Genomic DNA, 10,966 nt, shown 5'->3' on the forward strand with positions numbered 1-10,966 from the left:
TAGACCCCATGAACATCCCCATTAGACCCCATGGACACCCCCATAGACCTCATGGACACCCCCGTAGACCTCATGGATCCTACATAGACCCCATGAACATCCCCATTAGACCCCATGGACACTCCATAGACACCATGGACACCCCCATAGACACCATGGACCCCCCATAGACCCCATGGACACCCCTGTAGACCCCTTGGATCCTCCATAGACCCCATGAACATCCCCATTAGACCCCATGGACCCCCCATAGACCCCATGGACACCCCCGTAGACCCCATGGATTCTCCATAGACAACATGAACATCCCCATTAGACCCTATGGACACCCCCATAGACCCCATGGACACCCCATAGACCCCATGGATACCCCTGTAGACCCCATGGATCCTACATAGACCCCATGAACATCCCCATTAGACCATATGGATACCCCCATAGACCCCATGGACACCCCATAGACCCCATGGACACCCCCGTAGACCCCATGGATCCTACATAGACACCATGAACATCCCCATTAGACCCCGTGGACACTCCATAGACCCCATGGACACCCCCATAGACTCCATGGACCCCCCATAGGCCCCATGGACACCCCTGTAGACCCCTTGGACCCTCCATAGACCCCATGAACATCCCCATTAGACCCGGTGGACACCCCCATAGACCCCTTGGACACCCCCATAGACCCCATGGACACCCCCATAGACCCCATGGACATGGACCCCCCTCATGGACCCCCTTCTTTGTGCCCCCCCTAGTGGTTATCACCGCCTGAAGGAAGGCGCCGTCCCCACCCTCTTCAACCTGGTGACCCCCCGGCCCCACAGGGTGAAGCCCCCCCCTGCTGCTGACCCCCTGAAGCCTCTCAAGGGCACCCGGAGGTGGAGGTGAGTGCTATGGGGCAGGGCTGGGGGGGGGAACCTTGGCTTGGGTGCTCCTCAGCCTTGATGGGTGCTCTTGGTCCTACCCAGGCTTGAAGCCAGGTTGTCCCGATTGGATCCCTCTGCGTCCCGATTGGATCCCTCTGCGTGCCCTTTGGATCCCTCTGCATCCCCATTGGAGCCCTCTGCGTCCCCATTGGAGCCCTCTGCATCCCCATTGGAGCCCTCTGCGTCCCCATTGGAGCCCTCTGCATCCCCGTTGGAGCCCTCTGCGTCCCAGTTGGAGCCCTCTGCGTCCCGATTGGATCCCTCTGCTCCCAAATTGGAGCCCTCAGCTTCCCAATTGGATCCCTCGGCTTCCCAATTGGATCCCTCTGCATCCCGATTGGAGCTGCCTTCTTCCCATTTGGAGCCAGCTTCTTCCCAATTGGATCCTTCCTGTCAAGTGGAGCCTTCTTCTTCCCAACTGGATTCTTCTTCCCAATTGGACTCATCCTTTTCCCCGTTGAATCCTTCCCAGCTGGAGTCCTCTTCCCAACTGGATCCTTCTTCCCAACTGGAGCCTTCTTCTTCTTCTTGTTCTTCTTCCCAACTGGACCCATCCTCTTCTCAATTGGATGCTTCTTCCCATCTGGACTCATCTTCAACCCATCTGAACCCATCTGCTTCCCAACTGGGTCCCTCTTTGTCGCATTTGAGCTCATCCTCATCCCAATTGGATCCCTCTTCCCATGGAAACCCCTCTTCCCAACTGACCCCATCCTCATCCCAACTGAACCCTTCCCAACTGGACCCTTCTTCTTCCCACCTGAGCCCATCCTCATCCCAACTGGATCCCTCTTCCCATCGAAACCCCTCTTCCCAATTGACCCCATCCTCATCCCAACTGAACCCTTCCCAACTGGATCCCTCTTCCCCCCACCTGAACCCATCCTCATCCCAACTGGATCCCTCTTCCTCCCATCCGACCCCACCCTCATCCCAACTGATCTCATCCCAACTGGATCCCTCTTCCCCCCACCTGACCCCCACCTCATCCCACCCTGACCCCAGCTCCTCTTCCCACCCCCCCACATCCCCCCCTTTCCCTTTGCCCATCTCCTGCTTCCCGGGGGAGCCCGAGGGCTCGGCTCCGGCCGGCGACCACGGCGCCGTCGCGGCTCTTCCCGGCTCCTCGGAAGCGCGGGGTCCCAGCCCCAAACCCCCCCCGGAGGCGCCGGGCTCCGGCCCCGTGCCTCCATCCCCATCCCTCTACGTGCTCCGCTTGCCCCCGCGCCTCGGGGCCTACATCCAGAGCGAGCACAGCTACCAGGTGGGCAACGCCTTGCTCTGGAAGCGCCGCGCCGAGGCGGCCCTGGAGGCGCTGGGGAAAGCCCAACGGCAGCTCCAGGCCTGCAAAAGGAGGGAGCAACGGCTCCGGCTCCGCGTCGGCGAGCTCCAACGGGAGCGCCGTTGGGATGCCAGGGAAGCGGCGGTGAAGCGGGAGGATGGGGATGGGGGGCAGTGATGGGGCCGCCTCCCCCTCGGCTGTGTGTGTGTGTGGGGGGGTGTGAATAAAAAGGCATGGGGTGCGTTTGGGATATGGGGTGGTGTTCCCGGCGTCATTCCCGCGACCGGAGCGTGGTGGGAAAGAGGGAGGCGATGATGCTGCCTTGGGGGGATGTTGGTTGAGCGTCGTGTTGGACACGGAGGGCTTGGGGGTTGATCCCAGCGCAGGGGAAGAGGGGGGTCAGGAGAAGGGGGCTCCCGAGGGAATTCCCGAAGGGAATGAGGTGGCTCTTAGAGGGCCAGGGCCGTGTCCAGGATGCGGGCGTGGAGCTCGGGGGTCAGGGGCACGTAGGCCTTGGCCTGCTTGTGGCGGAAGAACAACGGGTCCCGGATGACGTGGGGATCGAAGCCTTCGGTGACCAAGTGGCTCTTGCGCTGCTTGAAGGTGGCCGTGATCTCCAGAGCGTTCTGGGGAGGAGCAGGGATATGGGGAGGGATGGAGATGGTGGGTGGATGGATGGATGGATGATGGCCATGTTGGAGATGGTTGCATGGATGGATGATGGTCATGTTGGAGATGGTGGGTGGATAGATGATGGATGAATGATGGTCATGTTGGAGATGGATGGGTGCATGGATGGATGATGGCTGGCCATGTTGGGATGGATGATGGATGGCCATGTTGGAGATGGATGGGTGGATGGATGGATGATGGCCATGTTGGAGATGGATGGGTGGATGGATGATGGCTATGTTGGGATGGATGGATGGATGATGAATGGCCATGTTGGAGATGGTGGGTGGATGGATGGATGATGGATGACCTTGTTGGGATGGATGGATGATGGTCATGTTGGAGGTGGATGGGTGGATGGATGATGGATGGCCATGTTGGAGATGGTGGGTGGGTGGATGATGGATGGCCATGTTGGGATGGATGATGGATGGTCATGTTGGAGATGGTTGCATGGATGGATGATGGATGGTCATGTTGGAGATGGTTGCATGGATGGATGATGGCCATGTTGGAGATGGATGGATGGATGGATGATGGATGGCCATGTTGGAGATGGATGGGTGGATGGATGATGGATGGCCATGTTGGAGATGGATGGGTGGATGGATGATGGGCATGTTGGGATGGATGATGGATGGCCATGTTGAAGATGGATGGGTAGATGGATGGATGATGGCCATGTTGGAGATGGTTGCATGGATGGATGATGGCCATGTTGGGCATGTATTGATGGATGATGATGGATGGAGATGGATGATGATGGATGGATGGATGATGATGATGGTTGGTTGGTGATGGATGCATGGGTGATGATGGGTTCATGGATGATGATGGCTGGGTGGATGATGTCTGTGTTGGGATGGATGGCTATGGATGATGGGTGCATTGATAGATGATGGATGAATGATGGCCATGGATGCGGATGGGTGATGATGGGTGATGGATGGATATGGATGGGTGATGATTGGTGATGATGGATGGGTGATTATGGATGATGGATGGATGATGATTGGTGGTGATGGATGGGTAGTGGATGATGAATGGATGGATGTGGATGATGGATGGGTGATGATGGATGGGTAGTGGAGGATGAATGGATGGATGTGGATGATGGATGGGTGATGATGGATGGGTAGTAGATGATGGATGGGTGATGGATGGTGGATGGATGATGATGGATGGATTATGGATGGGTAGCGGATGATGGATGAGTGATGGATGGTGGATGATGGATGATGAATGGATGGATGGTGGATGGATGATGATGGTGGATGGGTAGTAGATGATGGATGGGTGATGGTGGATGATGGATGATGAATGGATGGATGGTGGATGGATGGATGGTGGATGGGTGATGATGGATGGATGATGAATGAATGGGTGGGTGATGGGTGGATGGTGGATGGATGATGATGGTGCATGGATGATGAATGGATGGATGGTGGATGGATGATGATGGTGGATGAATGATGATGGATGGGTGATGGATGGTGGATGATGGATGGTGGATGATGGATGGTGGATGGATGATGATGAATGGATGGATGGTGGATGGATGGATATGGATGGGGATGCACAAGCAGTCACTGACCTGCACCCTCAGGAACTGCGGCGCCGCGTAGCCGGGCAGCACGTCCTCCACGAAGCTGTAGAGCTTCTGCCCATCGAAGCTGTGCCCTGGCTTGAGGCACATGGCGGCCATGCCACATCTCCCCTCGCACCCTATGGACACCACATGGTCACCTCCAGCACCACCACCCCCCTCATTGACTACCCTGGTGCCCACTTGGGTGCCCAAAACACCCATTTTGGGTGGGTTTCATCTTTCTTGGAGGCCCTTCATGCCCAAAACATCAACATGGGGCCACCAAACCCCCCAGCCTTGACTTCTCCTAGGGGCTCCATTGACCATCGTCGGGGTGATGCCCATGCCCGTAACAATGAAGCCTTGATTTGGGCAACCCAAGTCCTCATTCAGCCTTCTTGGAGGCCACTTGGGCCATGATGGAGGAGCCCACTGTATGGTGGAAGTTGATTTGGGGTCATAAAGTCCTATTTTGGCCATTTTGGGGTCAATTGGGCCATCGTACGGACACACTACATGCCCCAGTCAGCCTGCTCTTGGTCGACTCTTCTTTTGATGGGTCCAAAGCGCCTCCACTTTGAGCCTCTGCCACCTGAAGTGGTCAAGCAGCATCTCAAAGTGGGTGGCAATAGAAGACCACGAAGGTTTCCATCCACCCCAACCCCTTCTATGGCCATTGTGGGTCCACCTTGAGGTCCTTCAAGCTTCTCAATGACCCCTTGAGATCATTTGGTGCCACCCCAAGTGGTTGAGCCCCTCCCAGAGCCTCCCATTGGGTCACCTCAGCCCCACCAGGAGCTCACCTGGGACGGACACCCCATAGACGTTGACCTGCTGGATGAAGTCCACCATGGCAAGAGCGGCCTCCACCTCTGTGGTGGCCACGTTCTCCCCTTTCCACCTATGGAGAAGAAGAGGGTGAAGGTGGGAGGGGGGTCCCATGGGTGCCTTTGGGCAGGCCGGCTCCACCCGAGGTACCTGAAGGTGTCTCCGACGCGGTCCTGGAAGTAGAGGAACTTCTCGTGGTCCATCATGAGGAGGTCGCCGCTGTTGAAGAAGGCGTCACCGTGGACCAGGACGTTCCTTAGGATCTTCTGCTCCGTCTCCATGGGATCTCCGGCGTAGCCATAGAATGGGGCCTCCTTGGTGATCTTGGTGACCAGCAGCCCCGTCTCACCTATGGGGAGGACAAAGAGGCTCCGAAGCTGCTCCCACCACTGGTTCCTGTCTCTCTGGTGGCTTCACCTCCACCCCCTGTGATGCTGATGCCAAGGCCCCAGGGGTGGTTTTGCTGCATCTCCGTCCCCTTCCCACCTCCCAAGGTCCAATCCCATCGTACCGGGGCCCACCGGGATGCAGAGGCCTCGTTCGTCTCGCACCGGTTCCTCCTTGTCCACGTTGTACTTGATGAGCTCAAAGGGGGCGAAGTACTGGGGAGGGGGGGGGACAGAAGAAGGACCAAGATGTGATGATGGAAGAGGAAGCCACCCCTTATGGGCTGAATGAAGGCCAAGAGCTTCCCTCCATCGCCCTTTCAATGAGAGGGAGCCACCCACTGACCCTGCTCATGGTGGTATCTCAAGCCCAAGACCTTGTAGGACACAACCAAGGGGAAGAGGGGGGAGAAGACCTCGTTTGGATGGACATTTGGGTGGCTGGAGATGGAGAAATGGCATCAAAAGGGCTCTTCTTGGGGTGCTGGAGGTGGTTGTGTCCCTATGGACCCTCCAAAGCAGCCTTGGAATCAACGCTGTAGGGTCAATGTTGGCCACCCAATTGATGGGACACCCGTGTTCACCATGGACCCTCCAGAACCTTCCATTGGGTCAACGTTGGCCAACCAATGGAGATGTCCATGTGGACCATGGACCCTCCAAAGCAGCCTTGGAGTCAATGCTGTTGGGTTAATGGTGGCCAACCAATGGAAGGGACATCCATGTCCATCATGGACCCTCCAGAACCATCCATTGAGTCGATGTTGGGCAACCAATGGAGAGGCCCCAACCAGTGGGGGGATGTCCATTTCCATCATGGACCCTCCAATCCCAACCTGGGAGTCCAAGTTGGCCAACCAATGGAGGAGACACCCATATTCACCATGGACCCTCCAGAACCTTCCATTGGGTCAACATTGCCCAAGCAATAGAGAAGTCCGTGTGGACCGTGGACCCTCCAAAGCAGCCTCAGAGTCAATGCTGTTGGGTCAACGTTGGCCAAACAATGGGGGGATATCCTTTCCATCATGGGCCCTCCAAACCCAACCTTGGAGTCTATGCTGACCGTCCAATGGAGGGGACGTTCACGTCACCACAAACCCAACCAATGGAAGGGACATCCACATCCACCATGGACCCTCCAGAACCACCCATTGAATCGATGTTGGCCAACCAATGGAGAGGACCCAGTGGAGGGCTGTCCATGTCCATCATGGACTCTCCAATCCCAGCCTAGGAGTCAACGTTGGCCAACCAATGGTGGATGCTCCATTAGGATCTTCAAAGGCGAAGAAGCCCTGGAGGTCCTCTTTGCTACCAACCCAGCCCTATAGATGCCATTGACTTCTCCATGGAGACACCAGTGACCTGGAGCGCCCCAACCTCTTCCCCCCACCCAGCCATTGACCACTATGCTTCCTCACCTTGATGAACATGTTGGCTCTCCCCACAGCCCCAATCTTCCCAGTGTAGTTGATGAAGCCGCCGTTGCCCTCGGTGGCCCCATAGAACTCCCGGATGGAGATGGGGCCAAAGCGGTCGAGGAACCTCTTCCACACGTCCCCTCGAAGCCCATTGCCCAACGCCAAGCGCACTCGGTGGTCGCGGTCATTGGGGCGCTGTGAGGTGATGGGGGGTGAGAGCAGCACCCCAAGGGTTGGGGGGGGGGTGTGGGGTGGGGGGGGGGGTCATCACCTGAGGGCTCTGACAGAGGTAGCGCAGGAGCTCCCCCACGTACTGGATGACGGTGACGTTGTAGCGGCGGCAGTCGTCCCAGAAGTGGGAGGCAGAGAACTTGGAGCGGAGGACGCAGGTGGCACCTGGGTGTGGGGTGGCCATCACCCGTCATTGATCCGTTATTGACCCACCATTGATCCATCATTAATCCATCATTGATCCATAATCGTCCATCATCATCTGTCATTGATTCATCATCATCCGTCATCACCCATCATTGGTCTGTTATTGATCCAACATTGATCCAACATCATCCATCATTGATCCATTATCATCCATCATTGATCCATCATTGATCCATCATCATCCATCATTAATCCATCATTGATCCATCATCCTCCATCATCATCTATCATCGATTCATCATCATCCATCATCATCCGTCATTGATTCATCATCCATCCATCATCATCCGTCATTGATCTATCATCATCCATCATTGATCCACCATTGATTATCATCATCCATCATTGATCCATCATCATCCATCATCATGAGTCATTGATTCATCATCATCCATCATCATCAGTCATTGATCCATCATCATCCATTATTAATTCATCATTGATCCATCATCATCCATCATTGAGCAATCATTGATCCATCATCATCCATCATTGATCCACCATCGATCCATCACCATCCATCACTGATCCACCATTGATCCATTATTGAGCCATCATTAGTCCATCAGCCATCATTGATCCATCATTGATCCAACACCATCCGTCATTGATCCATCATTGATCCATCATTGATCCATCATCGAGCCATCATCATCCATCATTGAGCCATCATTGAGCAATCATTGATCCATCACCATCCATCATTGATCCACTATTGATCCATCATTGATCCAACACCATCCATCATTGATCCATCACCATCCATCATCGATCCATCACCATCCATCATTGATCCATCACCATCCATCATTGATCCATCACCATCCATCACTGATCCACCATTGATCCATCACTGATCCAACACCATCCGTTCATCAATCCATCATTGATCCATCACCATCCATCACTGATCCACCATTGATCCACCATTGATCCATCATTGATCCATCACCATCCATCATTGATCCACCATTGATCCATCATTGATCCATCACCATCCATCACTGATCCACCATTGATCCATCACTGATCCAACACCATCCGTTCATCAATCCATCACTGATCCATCACCATCCATCATTGATCCATCACCATCCATCATCGATCCATCACCGTCCATCGCTGATCCATCACCATCCATCATTGATCCATCACCATCCATCACTGATCCACCATTGATCCATCACTGATCCAACACCATCCGTTCATCAATCCATCATTGATCCATCACCATCCATCACTGATCCACCATTGATCCACCATTGATCCATCATTGATCCATCACCATCCATCATTGATCCACCATTGATCCATCATTGATCCATCACCATCCATCACTGATCCACCATTGATCCATCACTGATCCAACACCATCCGTTCATCAATCCATCACTGATCCATCACCATCCATCATTGATCCATCACCATCCATCATCGATCCATCACCATCCATCATTGATCCATCACCATCCATCATTGATCCATCACCATCCATCACTGATCCACCATTGATCCATCACTGATCCAACACCATCCGTTCATCAATCCATCATTGATCCATCACCATCCATCACTGATCCACCATTGATCCACCATTGATCCATCATTGATCCATCACCATCCATCATTGATCCACCATTGATCCATCATTGATCCATCACCATCCATCACTGATCCACCATTGATCCATCACTGATCCAACACCATCCGTTCATCAATCCATCACTGATCCATCACCATCCATCATTGATCCATCACCATCCATCATTGATCCATCACCGATCCATCACCATCCATCATTGATCCATCACCATCCATCACTGATCCACCATTGATCCATCACTGATCCAACACCATCGTTCATCAATCCATCATTGATCCATCACCATCCATCACTGATCCACCATTGATCCACCATTGATCCATCATTGATCCATCACCATCCATCATTGATCCATCACCATCCATCATTGATCCATCACCGTCCATCGCTGATCCATCACCCTCCACCCCTCCGTGGGGCACGTACCGATCTCGATGCACCCCCCGAGTCCCACCATGAGCCCGGCAGCGTGGTAGAGCGGCAGCGGGGTGTAGACCACGTCCTGTGGGCGCACGCCGCAGAGCCGGGCCAGGCTGGCCGCCGCCAGCAGCTTCCGCTCCGTGATCACCGCAGCCTTGGGCAGCCCTGACCCAAGGACAAGGGGGCGGGGGGGGGTGTTTCCAGATGTTACTGGGGGGACCCTCATCCAGATGTGTCTGCATTGGGTGGAGTGGGATCTGGGTGGGGGGGGGTGGTGAAGATGGTCCCATCGCCATGAGGACACAGCCAGCGATGGGGTGGGTGTCCAGCAGGTCCTAGCCCACCCCATCCCAGAGCCATGGATGTGGTACCCAGTGACCTCACCATTGGTGTCCCCATTACCCCATTGCCCCCCATTCCCCATATTGCCCCCATTTCCCCCATTACCCCCATTCCCTCCGTTGGCCCAATTCACCCCATTCCCCTCATTGCCCCCATTACTCCGTTGGCCCATTTCACCCCATTCCCCCCTTTGCCCCCATTACCCCCCATTGCCTCCATTACCCCCCACTTCCCCCATTGCAACCATTGTCTCATTCCCCCCATTCCCCCTCAATTCCCCCATTACCCCCCTTGCCCCTATGACCCCCATTGCCCCCATTGCTCACATTATCTCCATTGGCCCCATTACCCCATTACACCCATTGCCCCCATTACCCCATCACTCCCATCACCCCCATTCCTCCCATTGCCCCATTACCCCCCACTTCCCCCATTACCTCCATTGCCCCCATCACTTCCATTACCCCATTGCCCCATTACCCTCATTCCCCATTCCCCATCACCCCCATTGCCTCCATTCCCCCATTCCCCCCCATTCCCCCCGTTCCCCCCATTGCCCCATCACCCCCATTACCCCATCACCCCCATTACCCCCCACTTCCCCATTACCTCCATCCCCCCATCACCCCCATTCCCCCATCACCCCCATCCCCCCATCACCCCCATTCCCCCATCACCCCCATTCCCCCATCACCCCCATTCCCCCCCATCCCCGCTCTCACCGGTGGTACCCGAGGTGTAGATGTGCAATGCGATGTCTCCGCCGCCGGGGGCGCTGCGGGGCCGCTGCGGCAGGGGCTCGGGGGAGGCGGCGCTGATGGCCCCGAGCAGGACCTCGGCCCCGGGCACGGGGGGCTCCGAGCACAGGTAAAGAATTTGGGGCCGGGGGGGGGGCAGCGCCTCCAGCGCCGAGCTCAGCTCTGGGGGACGGGGGGGGGACATAGGGGGGTGGTGAGGGGTGCATGGGACACGTAGGACACGTGTGATGTAGGACATCCCCATCCCTATCACATGCACATCCCCATCCCCATCCCATGCACATCCCCAT

General features: G+C 55.4%; 2 protein-coding genes across 2 annotated transcripts; one reads left to right on the forward strand and one right to left on the reverse strand.

Moving 5' to 3' along the window:
* Positions 1–764: 764 nt before the first annotated feature.
* Positions 765–2,394, forward strand: LOC130611456 (THAP domain-containing protein 7-like; the record flags this gene model as incomplete). Its single annotated transcript, XM_057432206.1, has 3 exons — positions 765–893; positions 978–1,166; positions 1,941–2,394. Coding segments are annotated over 3 exons (772 nt in total), but the record flags the coding sequence as incomplete, so codon positions are not given.
* Positions 2,395–2,629: 235 nt separating this feature from the next.
* On the reverse strand, positions 2,630–10,838 carry LOC130611457 (long-chain fatty acid transport protein 2-like; the record flags this gene model as incomplete). Its single annotated transcript, XM_057432207.1, has 9 exons — positions 2,630–2,843; positions 4,484–4,614; positions 5,281–5,378; positions 5,456–5,654; positions 5,817–5,907; positions 7,116–7,310; positions 7,387–7,511; positions 9,583–9,741; positions 10,641–10,838. Coding segments are annotated over 9 exons (1,373 nt in total), but the record flags the coding sequence as incomplete, so codon positions are not given.
* Positions 10,839–10,966: the final 128 nt, after the last annotated feature.

The sequence above is a fragment of the Pezoporus wallicus genome, unplaced genomic scaffold, assembly GCF_028554395.1.
Source record: "Pezoporus wallicus isolate ANWC-B61680 ecotype Strahan unplaced genomic scaffold, APGP_CSIRO_Pwel_v1 contig_13644, whole genome shotgun sequence".
Taxonomy (NCBI): domain Eukaryota; kingdom Metazoa; phylum Chordata; class Aves; order Psittaciformes; family Psittacidae; genus Pezoporus; species Pezoporus wallicus.